The 24,258-nt window shown below is 44.5% G+C and overlaps 1 protein-coding gene across 1 annotated transcript in view; it reads right to left on the reverse strand.

Annotated features, from left to right (window-relative positions):
* Nucleotides 1-9,571: 9,571 nt before the first annotated feature.
* The window catches only part of SCD5 (stearoyl-CoA desaturase 5), a 166,048-nt gene continuing 151,361 nt past the window's right edge, over nt 9,572-24,258 (reverse strand). The window contains exons 4-5 of the mRNA XM_060093328.1: nt 14,544-14,776; nt 9,572-11,041 (exon numbers count right to left, since the gene is read on the reverse strand). Of these exons, the coding sequence (XP_059949311.1) occupies nt 10,851-11,041; nt 14,544-14,776 (424 nt within the window). The 3' untranslated portion in view covers nt 9,572-10,850. The remainder of the gene's footprint in view (nt 11,042-14,543; nt 14,777-24,258) is intronic.

The raw sequence follows: 24,258 nt of genomic DNA on the forward strand, positions 1-24,258 counted from the left end.
GGCAGGGCAGCCCCGGAGGGGCTCAAGGGCTTCTCCTCTCCCAAGTCAGTTTGTGAACCCATGTGAAATGCATTCAGTGAATACCAAGGGGGTGTCCGTTGGGGGCCTAGGAGGGAAGAGGGGGGTACAGTCAAATAGGGTTATCTGAAGAGAGTGTTAAAAAGGCGTGGGTTAGCTAGATTCTCCAGGAAGCAGGTGCTGGGGCGGAGTTAGGATGTAACTGACTTGTTAGGGGTAATGCCTGTGGAACATAAAGGGGAAGGAAGCAGGAATGAACAGGGCAAGCCTTTGCTCTTTGGTGCCAATCTGATCCCTGTGGAAGAATACAGAGGACGAAGCAAGATTGGGCAGGGGAGCCTCAGAGCATGATTCAGATCTGACAAAGTCTTAGCCCACCTGACTGAGGCTGTGAGCAAAGACTGCCAGTTAGTGGAGTCCCTCTTGTTGGGCAGAAATGGCCAGGCTCTTGTACCCCCTATGCATGGTCACAGCAAGGGGGCTGTTCAGGAAGAGTGAAACAACAACAACAATAGATCTCGAAGTGTGAAGGCAGTCAGTTAGCTGCCACCTTGCAGTTCGATGGTAAGTTCTTTCTTGAAAGCAGATTTGAGAGGCACACCTCCATGGCTGTCTTCCCCAGCATAGGGTGGGGAATTGTCAAACAACCAGAAGCAATAGAGCAGAGCTAGAGAGACAGGGGCACCACTAGCCCCCTTAGCTCCAAGGACAGAGAGACAGGATTGTGAATGTGGGCTGAAGGGTGCAGCCAGCATGGAGGGAATCGGGGACCAACACCTGGCCCTCACTCACCTCCTTCCATCCTGCTGGTGCTCCCATTCTCCATTCCCAGGCAGCTTGCTGATATCAGGGGTGCCTGTCAGCCTCCCCAAGCAGAGAGCGGGGCGGAGGTGAAAACAAGTGCATCCAGCATAGGAGGGCAACCACAGAGGAGCAACAAAATCTGTAAGGGAGGGATAATCCATCCTTGGAGAAGGCATGAGTCAGGGAAGGCTGTTGCCTTGCTGTGTTCTCCCCAGATGCCCTCATCCCACAGTCACTGGCCAGCTTCTAGACCATTGGTCTCCAAACCCTCAGCAGCTTCATTTACCAAAGCAAGGTCCTTAGGGACAAATGACATAGAGTAATTTCTTGGAAGTGGATGAACGAGGGGAGGGAGAGAGATAGAGACAGAGATGATAGAGATAGATAGAGACAGATGGGGAGAGAGAGAAGAACAAGGAGAAAGAGGATGGCGAAGGCGATGGTGATGGAGAGGAAGAGGAGGAGGAGAAAAAGAGAGAGAGAGATTGAGAGCACTCCCTCACACCCCCCAACGCACACCTTGTTCTACTTTCCTAGATCTTACATCTGAGTATGAGGCATTGAGGGAACCAGAATCTGAAATCAGTCACACTCCGTAGACCACTTGTAAACCTGTGTGTGCCATGCAAACTCCCCAGACTGGCCCATCTTTCAGAGAATTTGCTGCTTCGCAGAGTGGACTGTGGCCATCTGCACACTTGGCCCCTTAGGTCTTTCTTATCAGTTCCTACAGAGGGCTCCTTTCCATTATCGGTTCAGTCTTTCCAGCTGCCTGTAGGTATTTATCTTGTGATATTATTTCACAGACATTCACAACCACTGGAAACATTAGTTCTGCTTCCGAGGAGTGGACAATGCTAGGCAAATTACTTTTGGCAGTGAGCAGTTAAGATAATTTTTTAATGTTACAAAAAGGCCTTAGCCAATGGTGTTCAAAACAGGCTTGCTGGAGCTGAACCCGGAGCCGACAGATGGTTTCTCTCCTAAATTAGTTTGATTGAGTGAGACATTTGATTTGAGCTTCTATGAAAGGGAAATAATGTATTTAATTGTTTGATGATGCTTGGCCTATTTTCAGTGAAAGCATGTAACTCTTTTTGTCTGTAACGCCGACCATCTCCCTCTACCCCCCCCCCCCCACTTAATTGTCCAGGGTCAAATCCTTGAGTGAAGGCTCAGAACTTGCTAAGTCACTACTTTTTCTACACATTTAGAAAAGTAATTGTGAAAAATGTCCAAATGATGTGATCGTATTTGCACGGTGGGATGGGAGATGGGGAAGGTTTGATTCCTTCCTTTCCACATGAATTTGTTTCCTTCTTAAGACTCAGAAATAATACCCACAAATCTCCCGGATGTGCTCAGTCCTATTTCTTTCCCCATAGTGGGAACTAAGTAAACTCCTGTTCACTGTTGAAAAGAAAGGCAAAACATTTTTGGTGCAGTTTTCTGTTGGGAAGTTAATGGGATGTTGGTTCAGGAAGGTAGCCCTCTGGGTGGAATCACCTGGGGAGAATGCATATAGTGTGAAATGCAGAGAAAGACTTAATCACCTCTCTAAGGGCCCTATCTCCATTTTATTTGTTTGTTTGTTTGTTTATTGGCTGTGCCTCGCATCTTACAGGTTCTTAGTTCACCAACCAGGGATCGAACCTGGGCCCTCTGCCGTGGAAGCACAGAGTCGTAACCACTGGACCGCCAGGAAATTCCCAGGCCCTATCTCCAGATATGGTCACATTCTGAGGGACTGGGGGTTAGGACTTCAGTGTACGCTTTTGAGGGGACAAAACTCAGCCCATAAAACAGTCTTAGCCTGTTTCACTTAGCATAACCTTATTCTCGTGGCTTAGTGTGAGACATCTCAGAGGGGAAGTACAGCTTTCTAACACTGACCCTCTCAAAGTGGCTCTGTGATTGGACAGTCTTCAGAGATTTGGGTGTATCTTGCGTCCCCCAGCCTATGTGCTTCTTAAAAGTTGGTGAAGACTTTTATAAGTTGACACATATCCTAAGACCTGCTTATGAAAGGAAACACTTCTGTAAAGTTAAGAATTGTCTTCTAAGTTATTTTTTTTATAAGTTTGGATTGCTGGGTCCTACCTGTATTCACAAACAATGACAGATCAACCAAAAATGTTGAGGTCCTGCTACATGGTAAGCTCTCTCCTGGGAGCTTAGGATACAACTGTGCACAAGACAGACTTGCGCCTGCCTGACTGGGGTTTCACCTTTAACAGGGCAAACAAAGGAATGAGTTACAAACCTAAGACACAGCAACACTAGTTTCTCTCTGCATTGCATTGCCTTGCATCCATTCATTCATGCATCCATCCATTCATTCATCCAGTCGTTCAGTAACATTTATGGAGCACCTCCCACCTCAGGCCCAATTCTGCCAGTTGGGAAAGCACTGGTGATTAAGACTGGCATGGTCTGCATGTCTCTTAAATGGGAGTTGTGAATTCTTTGCCTATCATTTTATAGCTGCAGCTGTGATAGATTCAGAAAATTGAGCCAAATGTGGTCAAAGCTATGTGGAGTTTGGGAAAATACCTTTCTCATGAAGATTTTTCCTTTTCTTCTTTCTTTGCCCATTATTTTTCTGAAGGTGGTGTGCTGAGCAAAATTTCAGTGATTCGAGGTGTCATTTGCAGACTGGTTTGCTAAGGTTCTATGGTACCACCAGTGGTCTTTCAAGCTTGATGTGCTTTCATTTGATTTCCTTCTTGATGCAAAAGAAATTTTAAAAATGCACTATAATCATTGGCCTAGAAAATGTAATAAAAGATGTTCTTCTCAGAAGTAACACTTAAGTGCTATATATTCACGAGCCAGGAGCATTTGCCTATTTAGAGCTGAAAAGACAAGTGAAAAGAGAGTAGCAAAAAAAAAAAAAAGGTAAATATGCATACTTTCAAAGAGTAGTTATATTTTTACACCTCTTCAAGCTGTCCTGTTTTCTCTTTCTCTCTTATGTGGCAGTGCTGAAGTTAAAGCAAATGGAAAAACAACAGACTAACTGTTACAACAAAAGACAGTATATCAATCAGATTAACCAAGACAAGTTGGTTGGAAGGTTTAAATGATCTCTGAGCTTTATGCACACAGCCCGGTTCTAACATGGAGTGAGGAGCTTTGGCAGCCAAATCACTGTGGCATGTGATGGTTGGTGACCTTATTCTGAAGCATGTTACCGTTTCCAAGTATTATGATGCTGCAATTTCCTGTACACAGCAATGCTCATTTTAAGGACATCTCTTAGATGAAAACTTAATAAACAAAACAGTACAAAGCAAAACAAAAACAAACAACCACCCCCAAGATTATTTAGAAATATCTAGCCATCGAAATGACATCCCATGAATATCAACAAAACGATCTCCACCGACAGCTGCTTACATGGACTTCAACAGAGGGTCAGTTTTCTGAGTGATGCTCTGCATTTGAGAGTCTTCTCTTCTTTTCTTTTCTAGGGATACACAACTAGGATGGTTTCTGGCCACATCTTTTGCTTGGGTAAAGCAGAATCTAGCATTTCCTAAGCTTGCTTGCTATTGATTCCTGTAGTTTATGATCTAAGAAGGGACGTAAGCAATCATTTGTTCTACCTCCTACATATTATGGATGAAGAAGCAGAACTTTTGCATATTTTCCTTAGGCTGCTTCTCTCCCAGCTAACAATCTAACCACCTCTGGGTTGTATAAATGTGGGCCAAGGAGTCAAGTAATATTTAAACAAAACCACATTGAAAGGGCCCGTCCATTTTGGTGTCTTTAAATGGATCCATGTCCCTGGCTTCAAACTGAACAAAGAGGTGGTGGAAAAGCCTCCAATGTATCATTGCTTTAAAATTTCCCACCTCGGGGCAAAATCAAGGTTTTCACTTTTAAAATAGTGTGTTGAAACCATCCAGCCCAAAGTATCCACTTGCAGATCATTTTTCCTGTTTTGCCTCCATTGGCTATGGTGCGACTGTGTATGGATTCTAACAAGCTGACTCTAAGAATTTGGATCCTGTGTGTTACAAACAGCTCAGTCTAGCAGGAGGTGTAGAGAACAGTGCAAATAGATGTGCTCGTTGCCTGGCACATCTGGAATGAGCACTTTATGATGCCAGGAGCTCTTAAGTGCTTTTTAGTCCACAGAAGGGAGTCCCGCTGGCTCTCAAGGAGCTGTTTATGCATTCACGGGCAGCACCTCCAGGGCGAGGAGGGAGCTGACATGGGTCTTCCTGTCCCCTCCGCATCAGGTGTGAGAAGCCTGTGTGCTGGAGCTGGAACGCCATCGCCCACACTGCTCATTCGCTCTTGCTTTAAGACCTTGGATATCCCAGTTCTCAGTCCAGGTCATCACGAACCGATGATCACAATGATCACACCGCGTACCTGGTAGGGGCCTCACCCTCACACGCAGTGTCCTCATACAGCCCAGGGAAGGAACACCTGTCTACACACAGCTCCTGTGTTTCCGCAGTCCACATGCTGTCAGCACAGGCTTAAGTGAAATCTGGTAATAAAAATACAACCACACCCCATCCGGTGAGACCCGGTGGCTTTGTCCGTTCGTTCACCGCAGGGTGGGGAGGGATAGATGACTGTGCCCAGAAGTCGGCGCTTCTATTAGAAAAGCAACTTCGGAGATTTCTCTCAGTGACAGAAAGGGAGGAAAGGGGAGGGTGGGAGGGGAGGCTGATGTGGTGAACCCCGAGTTGTAGGGATCTGGAGAGATGGTGGAAGGCACAGTCACTTCTCCCCCTAGTAGCTGTAGGTCAGGAAGGGTACCTCCTCAGCAAGTGCTGTGAGGAAGGGCACCTTCTCAGGGCAAAGCCTTCACAGCCCAGCCAGCTCGGCTGGTCTTTTCTTTCTGAATCCTGTGAGGAAGTGGCGGCAAGACGCGGCTGACTGGCCTTCCAGATGAGGAGTCAGAGGCATTGTAGGCTTGAGAGGAAGAGGAAAAGAAAAAGGCTGTCCCGTAGCCCACAGAAGCTGCTCAGCCACAGGCTCTTTGCCTTATAGGCGCTCCTGGGCCAGCACTCTGCTTCCTCCTCTGATGGTGCCAATTTAGAGTCAGGAACATTGCTGGGGCGGTAGGGCTGGGGGAGATGGACCCCACAGCCCACAGGGGAACAGGAGAGGAGTTTCCGGGTCACCTACAGCACTTCCATGACGTCGAGGAAGGGGAAGGAGGGGACTGAGACTCATACCCTCAACCAAAAGTGGGGAAATTTTTTAAAGGATTATAAAGGTTCTTTCTTTCCTTCCTTGTTGGTTTTTTTTTTTTTTTTTTTTTTTTTTCGATACGCGGGCCTCTCACTGCTGTGGACTCTCCCGTTGCGGAGCCTGTCCGGACGCGCAGGCTCAGCGGCCATGGCTCACGGGCCCAGCCGCTCCGCGGCATGTGGGATCTTCCCGGACCGGGGCACGAACCCGTGTCCCCTGCATCGGCAGGCGGACTCTCAACCACTGCGCCACCAGGGAAGCCCCCTTCCTTGTTTTTCACGTGAGCAGCTGCGGAGGACACAACTGGCTCTCAGTCTCCTCTGTAACTGGGGACAGGATTGCGGTGGACACGTGAGCCTCCCAGATAAGCCCCAAAGTTCATTCTTACCCATCGGCTCCACCTCTTCCCTCCACAAATCTATCCCAGCTCCTGATGAGGAGAAAAAGGAGCTGACGGAAGCATAAAGGACATTGCAAGCCAGACCTGTCCTCTGATGGGGTTTTGAAGGTGCAGGAAGGAAGCCAGAGATGCAGAGGGATCCACACCAGGCTGGACGGAGGCTCTGTGGTCCTGTCCTCTGCTGTCTCTGCTGTCCACAGAGACGACAGACTTACTGAAACGGCAGAGCTGGACGGGATAACCCAGTCCAGTCGGTTCCTTTACAGAAGGGGACACTGAAGCTCTGAGAGGTTAGAGCCATTGTAGGGGAGGCAAAACTTTTCCTCTATCCTCTTAGCATCAGGCTGGGCCTGAGAATTAAGTTGACATAAGATGGATTCAGAGGAGATAAGAGTACAGATTTTATTATTACATGGACATGGGAGCCTTCACAGAAAAATGAAGACCCCCCCCCCAAAGTGGTTGGGTCTAAATGCTCATATACTAGGTTGAACAAAGAGTAGTAATTGTGAACAAGTAACTAAAATATATGGGGAAGCTCAAGGAAGATAAAGGCTGTTTTAACAAGGTTTGTTTGTACTGATTTCTCTTGGTACCTTCTCCCTGTCTATGGAGATAAGAACGTTTCTTTCCTCCTGGTACAGAGAGGGAATCTTTCACACGGGAGTTTCATCTCCTGCTTTTAGGAAGGAAAAAGGAAGTCAGAGCACACTGCTTGCATCTGCTGTTTTTCAAGTGGCTTTAACTCAAAATAATCTTATGTCTAACTGGCAGATTTGGGCATATTCTGCTACATTTCACCATCCAGCTAGTTGGGAGCAAAACCAGAACTGGAAGTTGGTCCTCCCCACTTCTAGTCTGCAGTTATTTGGCTCCACCTCGGTTTTCGTCTCGTGACTGGGGCAGCCACTCACCCCCAGCGGATGTCTCCTGGGGGTCGACGAGGCGCCAGGTCCTGTGCTCAGGGAGTCCAGGTTTCTCTGATGCATAAGTGTTATTGTTCCTATTTTGTGGATTAGGACACTGAGGTTCAGAGAGGTGCAGTGGGTTAGTAAATAGCACTTCCATGTGGGTCAGCCTAAAAACACAGCAAGTTAGACCAAGAGTTAGAATTCGAAATTGCCATTTGTGACAACATAAATGGACCTTAAGGGCATTATGCTAAGTGAAATATGTCAGACAGAGAAAGACAATTACTGTATGATCTCATTTATACGTATAATAGAATCTAAAAAAATAACAAAACCCTACAGACTCATAGATAAAGAGAACAGATTGGTGAGGGGTGTGGTGGAAATACGTGAAGGTGGTCAAAAGGTACAAACTTCCGGTTATAAGCTAAATAAGTCCTGGAGATGTAATGTACAGCATGGTGACTAGAGTTAATAACACTGTATTGTATATTTGAAAGTTGGTAAGAGGGTATATCTTAAAAGTTCTCATCACAAGAAAAAATAATTGTAACTATGTGTGGTGATGGGTGTTAACTAGACTTACTGTGGTGATCATTCTGTAGTATATACAAATATCAAATCACAAAGTTCTACACCTGAAACTAATATAATGTTATATGTCAAGTTCATCTCAGTTGGAAAAAAAAGAGAATTCTAACTCAGGTCTCTGAGTCCAGTGCTATTTCTACTACTCCACTAAGCTGGAGTACTTTCTTTCATTAAGTTATTTTTCATGGATTATATTTATTTTTATTGCTTCATCATATTCTGGGAATAAATGAGACACATGCACTATTTTTACTGAGAACATATCCTTTTGGCCTCACACAGTGGTCTCCCACTCAGACTCAATTATTTCCCCTCAATTTTGACCTCCCAGGTCCTAGAGAGGCAGTAACTTGAGAGGTGTTTGAAATCTGAATGCAGGTATCTTCCCATCTCTACTGTTGCCAGTGAATGTTAGGGCTGGGTGGGACCTGAGACAGTCTGGTTTCATCCCCTCCCTTTGCAGATGAGAAAACTGCACTCTTAGATGCTGCTGAGACATGCAGGGGATATGAATATGGAAGACTCTAGCATGCTCTAAACTTCACCCACTCTATCAACATCATCGTCGTACTTATCTCATTCATGGGTACTGCTGATAAAGACGTGGCACTCAGGTTCAGAGGAGTGAGGTTCTGGATTTATTTGGATTAGCTGTGGAACAGCCTTCTTTTGTGAGAAGATTCCAAATAGCTGTTCCAAATGTAACCTTTTCTATTAATGGATAAGCAAATAAGTTTGTTTAGTACTTTTAGGGGTCAAATGTTCACAGAAACTTTCGCAATCAGGGTCATTTTAGTTCAGGCTGACACAAACTCATCTTGGAATACATCTACACTCTACCAACACTCCATACAAGGTCTTAGCAATCTGTGACCAGAATACAAAAGCAGCTGAAAAATGCCTTGTAAGTGTCCTTACAAATGAAGTCCAGTCCGGCACCCCACGATGCCTGGACTCCCGCTCAACTGCAGACAGGCTAAGACGTCTATAGCTGATGGCAGGGGCGCAGCTGCTTTGGGACAAAAGATGGGCAAAGAGTGAGGCAGCACGTGGAGGGGCAAAGCTGAGAGAGGCGGGTTGGAGTGAAAGTTGAGTCCATCTCCTCCTCCTCTGGTCACTGCTGGGGGGCCTGGCAGGGCTCTGGGGAGGAAAGTATTCTTCATGCTCTTTTGAGAGACATGTAGGTGTTGGGTTCCCATTGGTCAGCTGGAAGCAGTACAAGCGAGTGTTGGTGAGTGAGAAATGATACTACAGGGGGTTCTGCATTCCACATAAAACTTGCTGACTTTCCTTCTGGTTATGCTGATGGGATAGGAAAGGTCTGGTCTTAGGGGCTGCTGTTAGCCCAGAGCCCAACTCAAACGTGAAGTATGTGATCATCATAAAGCATCAGGCACCCTTGAGGGACATTCCAACAGATGTAAGTATATGGTCGGGGACTTCCCTGACAGTCCAGTGGTAAAGACTTCACACTTCCACTGCAGGGGCCACGGGTTTGATCCCTGGTAGGGGAACTAAGATCCTACATGCCATGCGGCACGGCCGAATTAAAAAAAAAAAAAAAAAGATTTAAGTATCTGGTCAACAACACCAATGAATTCATAATCATTTATTGTAAATCACTCATAGTTTACACATTATAAATGGCAAAAATAACACTGCTAAACACCTGCTGGATGAAGTACTTTATTATGACAATTTCTTATTGGCATCACTTCTTTTTCAAAAATTTAAAATTTAAATTTAAACCCTACATCTTCCCTATCTTTGAAGCACTATGTTCAAAGTGCTCTGATGCCAACACTATAAGGCTTTCTTTTGCTCTAAAACATCTAACACAAAGCGGAACGCTGTCCCATTAATTTGGCATGCTCTTTACAAGGCAACTGAACACACAAATTTTTCTTAAATCCAGAAGCTACATAATGGTCACTTTATGTCTTGCTGCAAGTTCAGTGAAGGCTGCATGCAGGTGAAACATTTGTAGACACTGAGTTCTAGATAACTATTGGTTATTAAGATCTGATTGCCTGGTGTGGAAAATTAATATGCTTACTTAGCAGAAGTAGGTAAAGTACATGCATCAGTAGCTGGGATCAATTAGAATATAAATTAGGTGTCTAAACATTTAAATGAGAGTTTCATTTGAGCTTAATTTGATGCCTGGCACTTCTGAGTTATACACCTTAAAATGACAATAGCAAAGAGAACAAAATCAAACACTTAAAACAGGCACTGACTTATAGGGTCAGCTGGGTGTGCAGCTCGGGACACAAAACTAGCTGAGCAGTGAACAGATCTCTTGAAGCAAAGACAGTGGAGCATTGACAAGCTGGAAACAGGGCAAAAAAATAAGAGAGCCGTTTCCTGTGCTCTCATTTTTTTACGTTTTCAATTCTCTTCCTTAAAAATAACAACACACAAACACACAGTAATTACAAAACACAAACATTCTTTACTATTTAGACCCTCTCTTTTGTCTTCTACCCTGTCTCTCTGCTCCTTCAGATAGTCTGTTTAAAAATAACGTTGGGTTAACTGGTAGAAAAAGAAAACAGGCTCTCCTGAATCGCACTGAAAGAATATTAAATTCCTTCATCCTGTCAGGGTTAACATCTCGTACAAGCACATGACGATGTATGTTTGACATACTGTAGCTACAGCGATTAAATCACATGTCTACGTTCTAGTGTTAAATCATAGTTACATTTCCTTTTAAAAAATTCTTTTCATTGAGAGTTGTATTTTGACATTAGTTTGAGACAAACAAAAAATTCCCAAACCGCGTAGACTCCGTTCCCTCCCCACCCTGTACCCCCTCCCACGATCCAATGAACAAGAGAAGTGTAGTAACAAAGGCCATGAACCGAGGCGTTGACAGCGGACGTTGGATAGCGGTTCCAGGGTCAGGCGCTGCCCTCTCCAGTTCTGGCTTTCCGGGCTTCGATCATCGGCTTGGTTGCCCGTTTGCGGTCAGTGGCCAGTCCCAGCCAACACATGAAGTCAATGAACCAGGTGGTTGGGTTGAAATTTAAGCCAAATTCACTCGCAGAGTAGTCAAAGGGAAAGGTATGATGGTAGTTATGGAAGCCTTCACCTGGAAGACAAAGTGGGCTTGAAATAACCCAATCAGCATCTCTCTGTAGCGCTTTCTAGAAATCACTCATTTATTGCAAGACACTGTGTCAGGCTCCAGTGGGGAGCAGAAGGCGTGCTGTCTGCCCTTAGGAAGTGTTCACTCAGTTGGCTAGACAAACTCAACAGGAACAGAAAAAGAACAATAATCAGCACAAAGTCTCAAGAGCAATACTCCCTGTGGATTGGTGACATGCTCCCATGACTTCAGAGCTGTACTTCTTAAGCTAAATGCCAAATGGTTGATAACAGGTCATCATTTTGATGTACGTTCATAAAAGGAAAATAGCCTCTGTGGATTGAAGTAATTAAAGGAAGACTTCTTGGAAGAGCTTGGAAGAGATAAATGATAATCATTCTGATAGGTGAGTGAATTAAGGATTTGGATCTTTAAATATCCAAAATCTGCCTATATATTATTCTATCCCTCACAGTGAATAGCTTTTCCTCCCTTACTTTTTCCCCCAACTAAGCTGTTTTCAGGAAAAGTCTCACGGCTTCTTTGTTTTCTTTTTAAAAAACAGCTTCATTGAGATATAATTTACCATACAATTCACCCATGTAAAGAATACAATTTAATGGCTTTTGGTGTATTTACTGAGCTGTGCATGCATCACCACAATGAATTTTATAGCATTTTCATTACCTAAAAAGACACCTCACTCCCCTTAGCTGTTGGCCCCTAACCAGCCCCCCTCCCTCAAACCCTTCTTTCTTTCTCTGTGTTGGCTAATTTTACATGTTAACTTGACTGGCCAAGGAGTGCCCAGATTAAACTTTATTTCTGGGTGTGTCTGTGAGGGCGTTTCTGGATGAGATTAGCATTTGAAGCAGTGGACTCAGTAATGTAGATGGTCCTCCTCAATGTGAGTGGGCATCAGCCAGTCCCTTAAGGGCCTGAATAGAACCAGTGGTGGAGGAAGGAGGAATTTGCTCCCATTTTCCTGACTCACTGATTGAACGCCTATCTCATCTTCTCCTGCCCTCTGACTGGGATTTGCATCATCAGCTCCCCTGGTTCTCAGGCCTTCAGACTCAGACTTAATTATACCACTGGCTTTCCTGGGTCTCCCGCTTGCAGACGGCAGATGGTGGGACTTAGCCTCCATAATCGCATGAACCAGTTCCTCAAAATAAATCTCTCTCTCTCTCTCTCACTCCCCGTCCTCCCCTGCTGTACACACACACACACACACAAACAGAATACATCTACATTTATATAGATACAGATATCCTACTGTTTCCGTATATATGTATATATAGAGAGATTATGAGCAATATTATATGTATATATTTATTTGCATATATTTATACATATGCTGTTTATATATGTATATATAGAGAGATTATGAGCAATATTATATATATATTTATTTGCATATATTTATACATATACTGTTTCTGTTTCTCACTTTTACTCATACAATCTCTATAGATTGGCTTATTCTGAATATTTCATATAAAAGAAATCATACAATATGTAATGCTTTGTGACTGGCTTCTTTCACTTAGCATAATATTTTCAAGGTTGTAGCAGATATCAGTACTTCATTTCTTTTTATTGCTGAAGAGTACTCCACTGAATGGATATACCACATTGTATTTATCCATTCATCAGTTGAGGGACACATTTTAGCTGTTATAAATAAATAATGTTGCTATGAACACTCATAAACAAGTTTTTATGTGGACATACATTTTCATTTCTCTTGGGTATAAATCTAGGAGTGGAGTTGCTGGGTCTTATAGTAACTATTTTTAACCACTCAAGGAACTGCCAGATTCCTCCTTTACTTCTTAAGTGGCTATTGGTCATCATACAGTTCTTCTATTGACCACATTTGAAAGATTCTGCTCTACAATGAGTATATCAGATGGATTGGTCTTTTGTCTGCAATTTTCTCTTTAATTTAGGTCTTTCATACCCTGCCCCTCCACCCCATCATTCCTAGACTAGAGTACTAGAGTTTTCCCCTATTTTCAGAAACAGGCACTGTTCTAAGAACTCTGTATGTATTCCCCCATCTGTCATACAGTGGGTGTAATAAGAGTCTTCCAAGGACCTTTATCAAGAAAACTGATTTGAGAGCCCAGTGTTGACCTGGACAAGCTTCAAACCAACACCCAGTTCTTCAGGGCCTGGGTCATGGCCTCATTCTTTGGGTTCCCTGGCCCACCATCCCCTATGTAAGATGGTAACAGTCCCAGAGTGCTCACTCTCATCTGCTCTCAGAGTTACCACTGGATGTGGCTCCTCTCATTACAATTCTTATAGAAGATGAAGAGTGAGAGGAGGAGAAAACAATAGGAGGGGTCAGGAAACTCACACTTTTCTCTACTTATCCAGTTATTCCCATAGCTAAATTTGATGTTTATTCCACCTTATATTGCTCTTGTCAACACAAGATCCCTGGGGCATTAATAAGTGGGTGAACCTAACACCATGATGGCAGAGACCCATGGCAGAGGGATGCAGAGACTATTTCAACTTAACAGCAGGAACCTCCCTTCCTGGGTTTGATCTCTGTGCTCAAGGCTCAGGTTACCCAGGAGACTGAGTTGCTTTTATCAAGATACAGCTATCATTTATTAATCACATACTGTGTGCCAGCCACCATGCCAAATTCTTCAAAGGGTATTAATGCCTATAATCCTCACATAGCTAAGCTATCTGCTATGATTATCCCTATTTTAAAGTGGAAATGCACAGAAGGGACAAGTAACCTGCCTAAGATCATATGGCTAGTAAGAAAAACAACATCCCTGAAGGCTTGTTTCCTGCTAAGCACTGCTGCAAACAGTATGTATTAACTCATCTAACCCTCCGGCGACCCCAGGCGGAGGTCAATGCTACTATATATTTATCCCCACTTTACAGATGAGAACACATGGTATGGAGGAGCTAGATAACTTGCCCAGAGAGTAGGAAGAGGAACCAAGACTCAACCAAACCTGTCAGACTCCAGAAGCCTTGCTCTTAACCATTCTGTGGTACCACAAGACGCCAAGGTCCCGATTCTCCCCATCCCTCTGTTTGCAGGCCTTTTAATTAATTTATTTATTTTTAGGTCAGCCAAATGATGGACAGCTGAGGCTAGAGTGGTCAGGGCAGTTTGAGAGAGACATCAACTGCTACACCTCCTTTAGGGAAATTTCCATGGTAAAAATAAATAGCTACTAGTTATTGATCACCTACTATGTACCAGGCACTGTACTAAGCAGTTTACATATAGTATATTAGTTAATTCTCATAACACCCCTATGACAGGCATTCCTGTTACCATTTCACAGGTAAGAAAACTGTAAATCAGAGAGAGTAAGTGGCTCGGATTCTAACGCCAAAGCCCAAGTTCATCCCAGTTTACTCCACTCCATTGCCTCTCTTTACAGATTCCACAAAACCATTGAGAAGCCAAGAAGATCTGAGCTGCCACTCCCCACACTGGCTCCCACCCCATACTCACCGATGGCACCCAGGGTGACGAGCGGGTTCTGCCGAGGGCTGATGTTCTTGTCATAGGGCCGGTTTCCGTACATGTGGGCAACACTGTTGACCAGCCAGGTGACATTGAGTGAGATGGTGTAGCGGAGGATGGAGGCCAGGAAGTAGGAATTCCACAGACTCTCTCCCCAGATGTACCAGGGCACCAGCGTGGGGACCATGAAGCACATGAGCACCACGGTGATCTTGTAGTACCTGGAAGGCAGGATGTCATGCTATCACTGGGCACCTGTTGATGGTGGCAGGGATAGGTGAGCAAGCCGCAGGGAAAGTCAGCAATGGCGCTGCTCAACTCCTTCAGCTCTTGTGCCCTGTTGTGTGTCACTCTGTATGGGGGGTCACAAACCCAGATACCTACAAGGGCTAGGCAGGTAACACAAATTTGAGAATTAGGACAGGCAGAAGCTATAGGAAGTGGAAGGACCCGCACGTGCTTCAGAATTTCAATATAAAATCATGAAACCCATGCATCTTAAAGCTGCATTTGTCCTCCAAGCCGCAGGAGGACAGCTTTTTAACAGCTTTTATTTCTTTCATCAGTCAGTCAACCTGACAATCAGGTTTTTTTCAAGAAATATCCTGTATTCCTTGAATAATTTTCAGGCACATGATTCTGTACTAACTTAGCTTGGTAAAAGGTAAACAACCCCTTCCCTAAAATGTTCTCTGTCCATCTGAGATTACATTCCAAACCAGCTAAAAATAAACTAAGTATAGGAACAGGGCACAGCCACATAAAAAGTAAAAATTAAAAAGAAACCATCAATAGTTGGATTGCTGGGTCTGTTCATCCAGCGAACATTCCCTGAGCACCTCCTGTAGGCCAGGCCCTGAGTACAAGTGGTACAGAGACAAATTTGACACAGTCTCTGCCCCAGGCCCCAGTCAGGTGAAACCTCCAGCTGTGTAGGACCAGCTCTAAGTAGGGACAGGAAAGGGGCTCTGAAATGAAAATGTCCAAAGCTGCTCGTTCATAGCTGATTCCTCCCTGACTTGCCTTCAGCTGGCCAAGCTTCTGGGAGGCCTCTGTTAAGATGCATATGTATGAACTGGGAGGGAGCACAGCGTGAGGAAATGAGACTAGGGAGGTGGAAGGCTTTGGCCTTGAGTCCAGATCTGATTCTGGATGCAAAACAAGCCTCTTTTTATTCTTTCACTCTCCTCTTGTTCACAGTTAGATGGTTCCCCAAAGAAGAGCATGAGGCAAGGGCTTGTATGTAGGTAGTTTATTTGGGAAAGTGAGCTCAAGTAACAGGAATAGGCAGCTGGGAAGTGGGAAACGAAAGGAGGGAAAGTCAAGATGGGGGTGCCCACTGCTACAGGCAGCTGAACTTGGACCTCGATGGGACACATTATACCTCAGAATTATTCTCTCAAGGAATAAGAGAAAGCACCATTTTCCCATTGGCTCCAACTCGTCCTTGGTCAAAGGGTCCCCATGGGATGTCAGCTCTCTCACACTTCTAAGTTTGCTTGGGTCAGAATGGCTGAGTGTGGTCCACGGGCATCTCAAGTGATGGTGGCAGAGAAGCCAGGGCAGGAAGTAAGAAATAAGCAGTACAGCTGAGCAAGGTGCCATCGGGTTACACCTGTGCCACCAGGTGGCTGCAGGAACAGCTGGAGTGAAAAGGTGGGCTGAGAGTACAAGGTGTGCATGAGAGATGTCCAACACAGGCAGTAATTATAATACCTCCTGGGGTTCTTGCGAGGATCAAATACTAATAACTAATGCATAGTATGTGCTTACTATGTTTCATGGCTATTCCAAAACTTGTCCATGTACTGGTTCATTTAATTCTAACAAAAACTTTAGGAGGAGGGGACCATTCATATCCTTATTTTACAGACGGGGAAATTGAGCACTGGAAAGGTTATGTGGATGGGCCAAGGTTACAAGACTAATAAGTAGTAGGACCAAGATTCAAATCCAGGCAGAAGCACTTTGGAGACTATCATGCTATTCTGCTTTGCAAATAAAATCATGCATGTAAGTGTGCTTCGCAGATTGTTAGCTGCATGTGGAGGTTGGTTCCCATATAATTATCACTGTTTTTATTGCCCAACATATTAACCCCTCAGCACCCATTTTCCAGTCGTTGGCATACAATATGACTGCATTTTAGTGGAAGGAGGGTGCCCGGGAGGTCAGATGAGAGGGTGTGGTTGGAGGGGCAAAGACAACAGACAGTGGAGGGACTGGCGGTCTGAGGTTGGGCTCCCCGGAGTCCCGTGCAGAAGGCTTTCGGAGCGTGTTTTTGGGAGATGCTTATAAGGAAGGGAGGAAGGCAGGATGGGCCCAGGCAGAAGCTCACCCACAGTGAGCTTCAGCAGATCCAGTGGAGCCGGATCGCTTTTTTAGAGCTGCCCCAATTCGTAAGGTATCACCTCATCATCTGCCACTGGCCTCATGGTGCCTCCTGGGCTGGGTGAACATGTGGGCAAGGGCACCCCCTAGAAAGGACAGCAGCCAGGGTTGGGGGCATCAGCTGAAGAGAGGATCTGGGTGAAGCACACGGGCCCTGACCAAGGGCCCTGGGAACTGGTGTGAGTGCCTGTGAAGAGGCAGAGGCTCTGAAGGGAAGCCCAGAGGCGACAGCCTGCTGCGGCTGCTCCTCCAGGGCGCCTCTAAGGAGCACAGGAAGCAGCTGAACGTTGCCCACAGAGGCATTCTGCAACTTAAGTGCTTCCTTCTCTTCCTCCACTCTCTGGGCTGCAACCCAGTACCTTTGCAAAGAGCCTCTGCTAGTCCTCATTTTGCCCCTGGAAAGGAGACAGAAAGCACATGCTGACAGCTAGCTCGGTGCTGGATGCCGGGCTAAGCATGCCACAGGCTTTCTCTCACTCTTCTCCGCAGACTCAGGATGGACGCACTCTGGCAATGAGGATGCTGTGGCTCAGCGGGGCCATGGCTCCCCCGGCCTTTGCTCTGACTCTGCTCTGCCCCGACCCTATGGAATCCGCCGCCTCTGGTTTGACGGCAGCCTGCAGGCTTCGGCTTCCACTCATGCCCTGCCACTGCTTCCGCCTTCTGAACTGTTAGGGAAGCCTTCTGCCTGCCTGGGCTCTGGTTCTAGAAGCTCTGCTTCCCAGAGGGGGCTGGGTCCCCATGGAGGGAGAGGGCCAGCAATGGGGCTTCCCAAGTGGGAGGAGAAAAAGGCCTTGCCTGCTAACACAACCAACCACTGTCCCACCAAATTCTCTCTTCCTCAAAACAAGATGCTCTTTAAAAACCACTGCCCTCATTCCAACAAAGCTTTAGCAGATCTAACTGTAAGGTTGCTGTCTGACTGCTCGGCCTGTATTCTGCTATAGGGTTTCTCTTTGTGTGTTCAATGCAATGGATGGAAGAAGAAGGAATTTTTAGGGGGCGCAGTGAGTCTGGGTGGCATTGCCAGTGAGACAGGGTTTGATGCTGATAACTGTGTAAAAAAATCTCCCCAACCATTTCAAATGGACTCAGCGTATCTTCCTGTGCAGCCGAGTACCCCTTCCCCCTGGTCTTTGTTTAATTACAGTCACTGGCCTTCTTGCCTCAGAACAAGTGCTGAGATGGCTCCCCTGCTTCCTTGCCTAAGAACACTCAAATCTGGGCACCCTAGCCAAGGGTCCACAGGGCAACACCACAAAGTCTCCACCCCTAATCCTTCCTCATTGAAATATTTTGTCTCTTTAGCTGGTGGTAGGGAGGAAGACTGGAGAGGGGCCAATGATATTGCTCTTTTTGCTGAATGGGCTTCTTATGTTGTAAAGCATCATAGAACAGTTAACTACCCAACTCTGCCACTGTCTTTCTGTGTGATCTTGAGTAAATTATTTAATCACAGTGAACCTCAGGTTTCTCTTTTGTAAAATGGGGTACTGACAAATTTATTGAGGGCCTACTATGTGTCAGGTACTGTCCTAGCATTGGAGATATAAAGTGTATAAAACAAACAAAAATCCCTGCCCTTGGGGAGCAGGGGTATTTTGGTAGGGAGATTTTATATATATATGAATATATATATATATATATATATATATATATATATATATATATATATATCCTCATATGCATATATATATTCTGGTAGGAAAGAAAGCTAATAAACAATATAAATAAATAAAATATAGAGCATGTTATTGGTAAATACTAAAGAAAAAAATAAAGCAAAGAAGGAGAATATGACATCAAGGACAAGGGTTGAAATTTTAAATAAGGTGTCTAGGGAAGGACTTCCTGACACTGTAGCTTTTAAGTAAAGACTTGATGGAAGTGAGAAGTTAGACATGTGGCTAAATAAGACAGAGGATTCCAGGCAGAGGAAACCACAAGTGCAAAGGCCCTGAGGCAGGAATGTTCCTGGCACATTCTGGGAAGAGCTGAAGCATTGGGGCTGGAGCAGATGAACAAAGGGAAGAACTGTAGGAGATAAGAGAATAATGGTGGACCACATCATGGAAGGGCTTGTAGGTCATCATAAGGGTTTCACCCTTCACTTTGACTGAGATGGAGCCCTGGTCAGGTTTTGATTAAAGGAGTGGTGTGATTGGACTTATCATTCTGAGTGTTGTGTTGAGAAGGGACTGCAGGGGAGGGCAGAAGCAAGGAGGCATTTAGGAGGCTGCTACAAAGCCTAGGCAAGAGACGGTGCTGGCTTGAACCAGGACAGTGGTGACAGGTGTGAGAAACAGTCAAATTCTGGATATATTTTGAAAGTAGAGTGACAGGACTTGTTAACAGACTGGATGTTGGAGAGAAAGGAGTCAAGGGTGACACCAAGGATGGAGATGCCATTAGCTCATATGGGGAAGGATGGAGGAGCTCAGTCTTAGACATGTCAAGAGGCAGATGCCCATTAGACATTCAAGGGGCAATGTCAAATGGGCAGCTCTACAGACAGGTCTGGAGTTCAGAAGTTATCTAGAGATAGGTTTTGATGGGAAGAGATATTTGGAATGCATCAGTATATGAATGCATGCCACTCACGTATATATATTTTCTTGTTTGAGTTCCACAAAAGTCCTATGAGATACTTTTCATAACCTCACCTTTGTAGGACATTTATGGAGATCCAAAGAGGTCATGAGACTTCTCCAAGGCCACACTGGTTGTGCAGAACATAGGCAGGCTTCAAATTCAGTTCTTAAACCTAATTGTCTGCTCCCTCTAAGTATAACCTGCTACTTACTCAGCTTACCAGGAGAAGGTCATCCCTATGGTAAACTGAGTTGGAGTGTGTAATCTAGCTGTTGCCTCATGAATTGCACATCTTTAAGTAAAAATACTGTCTCCTCAAGGTCAGAAATAGACACGTTGTCCACTCCAGCTAGACTGAACTTCTTCCCATTCCTTGGGCACCGCCTTCTTTCTGTCCCTGTATCTATGACACTCTTCCCCCAGCCTGGCTGACTTGACTTTTTCAGTTATCAGTCTAAACGTTCTTCCCTCTTGGGGGATTTCCATGGTCCCCTTGGACCAGGCAAGGTGCCTCAGCATGTTGTACTTCTCAACTCTCAGTAATCATAAATACTTGCTGGTTTAGCGGGCAGTCTCACCTGCTAGATCAGTGGCCTCAACCCTAACTGCACATTAGAATCAAGTGGGTGAATATTTAAAAATGACTGATGTTGGGAACTCACTGTAGACCAACAGAATCCAACTGAATCCGAATTTGTGGCCTGGGCACTGATATTTTTAAAGCCTCTCCATTGCAAACATTGATCATGGCCTCCCTATAATCTACCCCACCCTTTCTTGCTTGCTGAAATGCCCTGATATTGTTCAGATACCCAACTGTCCTCCCTGCAGCCATGTCCTTTGGGGACATGGATCCTGATTGGTTTCAGGCAGTCAATGTTGATCTCATTCACTTTGCCAATAATAAATTTGGGAATTGGGCAACAGTGGCCAATAAGATATGAGGGAAAGGATGGTTACAGTTTTATGAAAGGGAGATAACAAGTGTTACTGAAGATGTAGGGAAATCGGAAGCCTTAGCATCATTGGTGGGAATGTAAAGTGGTGCAGCTGCTGCATAAAGCAGTTTCTCAGAAGGTGAAACATCCAGCAATTCCACTCTTATGTATCTGTTCAGACGGTTGGAAGGCAGGGACTTGAACAAGTATCAGCACACCAGTGTTCACAGAAACATTATTCACAATAGCCAAAAATGTGGAAACAACCCAAGTGTCCATTAATAGATCAATGGATAAACAAAATGCTGTCTATCCATACTATGGAACATTATTCAGCCATAAAAAGGAACAAATTTTTGATATATGTTACAACATGGATGAAACTTGAAACCATGCTTAATGAAATAAACCAGGCACAGAAGGACAAATATTGTTATGATTCCACTCATATGAGGAACCTAGAATAGGCAAATTCATAGAAAGAGAAGGTAGACTAGAAGTCACAGGAACTGGAGGGAAGGGGAAAGGAAGAAGGAAGTTATTGCTTAATGGGTATAGAGTTTTTTGGGGAATGATGGAAAATTTTGGGTATAGATAGTGGTGATAGTTATACAACATTGTGAATATACTTAATGCCACAGAAATGTACACTTATGTGTGGTTAAAATGATAAATACTATGTTGTGTATATTTTACAGCAATAAAAAAGAGAGAGAGATGAAGGAATATTTTCCTTGATAACAGAAAGAGCTCAGAGGCGAAGGTGGCATCTTTTTTTTTCCACAGTGATTCCTGGCCCTGCTCCAGCCATGCGTGACGATGACTGGAAGAAGGCTCAGAAAAAAGTAGACCCCTTAGGTTGACGGAGCAGAAAGATGGAAAGGCTCTTGAATATGCTGTTGAGCCACAAAACTAACCAACCCTAGAGTGGCTTTATCCCTGAGGTCTTAGTCTGAGACAAGCCAGATGGGTCAAGATCTCCTGTGGGGTAGCTGAAAGCCTTCTAGTATAACGTAGTAGACACTGTGATGTGCCATCCGGATCTCCTCTCAGGATCAGAGGGCTTCATCTCCCAGTGGATGGCGGTGCTGCCTCTGCCTTGCCCTAGGTCACGTCCTCTCCCAACAACCCCATCCAGTGACTGACCTATAAGGGTAGTAGTCCATTACCCAGGCCGGGTCCCATTACCCCAACTCACCATGACTCTGAAAGTCATCTCCATTTCAGAGCTCCTACAGGGTTGGCTGAAGCCTCCACTGAGATCAGTTGAGGCTCAGCTTCTTCCCTTGCTCAATCTTGTTTCGGTCCCTTCTTCCACAGGTGTTGACCCCAATGACCCTTCCAGTACTCTCCAGTAAACTTTCTACAATGTAACATCCATCTCGGAGGCAGCCTCTGGGTAATCTGTCTTGCCACATGGATCTACTGCGGGGCCTGCAGAGTCCAGCAGAAAGCCAGACTCTTCGGAGTCTAGCACAGAGACTCGCACATAGCAGGCGCTCCTAAATATTTGTGGAATGATGACATGAATGATCCTTTTTTCTTTTTTCTGAATGGTTAGTCAATGATGAGTTCTCAGCTTCTCAGGAAAATAAAAACACTACAGTGACTTCAGTAGGGCTCAGAGTATGAGAGATAAGATGCCAAGGTTTCCCAAAACAAACAAAGAAACAAACAAAAACCCCACAAACTGCACAATAATCGTTCCACCTGCTTTTAATTGTGTATATAAAAGTCAACAACTCGAAGAAAGACATTCGTGCTCATTGGGACCCAACCCCTAGCTTCCAACAGGTTTCACTGTGAGGCTACCTACCTCCAGCTTAAATGAATGATTTCTGAGCATGCGCTGCTAGGTTATTCTCTGAGCTGCCAAATATGGTAAATTTTTGGCAGTATTTAAGGTTAACAGCCAGTCTAACAGGTTTGGTCCTGGTTTGGAATGTGAGTGGCTTCTTCCTTTCTGTGAACACTCAGATGGGAGTTATTGATAGGAAAGATAGGAGGTAGAAGAAGCCTCCTAAAATTATCAAGGGAGAAAGAGAAAGAAAGGGGTAAAGAAAGAGAGAAGGGGTGGTGTGAACCTCACAACAACCCAAGGAAGTGTAGCTCTCCTTTACAGATTTGAAACCAGAGATCCACATGGTTAAGCCAAAATCACAAAAGCCAAAGCACTCAAGCTCACCTTACAGGTAACTCTGGAGCAGTTTCCTAGAGCTTTAAGGTGACAGCTTATAAGAATAGGGTGCTGGAAACCTTTCAATTCCCATCTCACAGTTCCTCATGATACCAATAACCACAGTGGGAAGATCGTTTTCAGCATTTAGCTGAAGATAAGAAGTCCATTTTCACACGATCAATTGCCATCATGCCACGCCCCCATCCAAGTAAGCTTTGATTAGAGGACACAGATATTGACATGGGCCCTAACCTTTCAATGCTTTGAAGAATATGCTTATTCCGATAAACTGGATCACATGAAACATTAAAGACAGGCTTGAGACCAAAAGTTTGTTCTATGGAGGAGAAAGAATTTGGGATTTCATGTATATATATAATATATATATATATATATATATATATATATATATATTATATATATATATATTTCAAACCTGGGTGTGATAAGCATATTAAAACTCTCATTTTTCTTTAGATGAAAAGGAAATTGCTGTTCTCTGTCTGCAAGCATTTCCTGTTGCTTGACTGACCCTAAGCACAGCAGTCCGGAGCTGCTGGTGTGTGAGATCTTGAGAGTGAAATTGATTAGAGTATGAAGGAAGGGGAAATGACCTGCCGACTTCCAAGCAGGGCCAGCCTCAGGAAGTGTGAAAAGAAGCAAACACCATGGGTGAGAGGGAAATTATAGCCCACAAATGTATCGTAATGATGAGCAATGAGCTGTCACTAGCATCTTGATTAAATATGTTTGGTTTTGTGATTTCACTTACAGCCGAGCCAGAAATTCATCTTCCCTACAGTTTTTGCATCTTGTAGGGGACCAGCCAAAATTATCTGTGTGCTTACCATAAACATTAATTTAGAGGACAGATGATCCGTCCTGGCAGCTTGTAAATGCATGGACCGTTCTCTCCTTCTTTTGTCTCCTCTGTTGTCACCCACAAGGAGGTGGAATATGTGATTTGTTTGGATGCAGATCTGAAGATGGAAGCCCACTGATAGGGAAGCTCTTTGGAGTTTTTCAGAAAATCTTCCAGATTTTTTGAATTGTTTAAGTTGAAAACAGGCTTTGCGGCTGTGTCCTTGAGCCTGCCTCTCCGGTGCTTCAGTGTCTTTAAGAGAAAGTGTTCATGATGGCCACATTTGAAGTATTCTCAGAAAATCTTAATCACTCCAGATTTGTCTTTGACCCTCAATTAGTCTTGACATCACTTCCCCTGTGCTACTTCATGATAAGCATTCCTGTAGAAGAAAATCTTTAATTAGACTATCTAGATGCATAATCCTCATCTTCTGGGTAATTCCTTCCACGGAGGAACCAGAGATGGCAAACGGCTGCTCCATGAAAGCATCTCCTTTGGAAACTTGCAATGCGTGGGAAAAAAAGACATATTTGTATTTTCTCTCCGACTTCAGCTTTATTTGCTTTTGAGGTCTGAATGTGGAGGTTAGCTGCATCCATCTACTTGAGTTTAATTTGTCTTTGTACAAACAGCTTGCATGAATTCACTAGGCAGCGGTTCAAAAGATAAACATAATCATTTCAGAATTTTAGCATAAAAGAGCATTATTCCTACCTCATTAACAATGAAGTGCTTGAA

Source organism: Mesoplodon densirostris, chromosome 1 (assembly GCF_025265405.1).
Source record: "Mesoplodon densirostris isolate mMesDen1 chromosome 1, mMesDen1 primary haplotype, whole genome shotgun sequence".
Classification (NCBI taxonomy): Eukaryota; Metazoa; Chordata; class Mammalia; order Artiodactyla; family Ziphiidae; genus Mesoplodon; species Mesoplodon densirostris.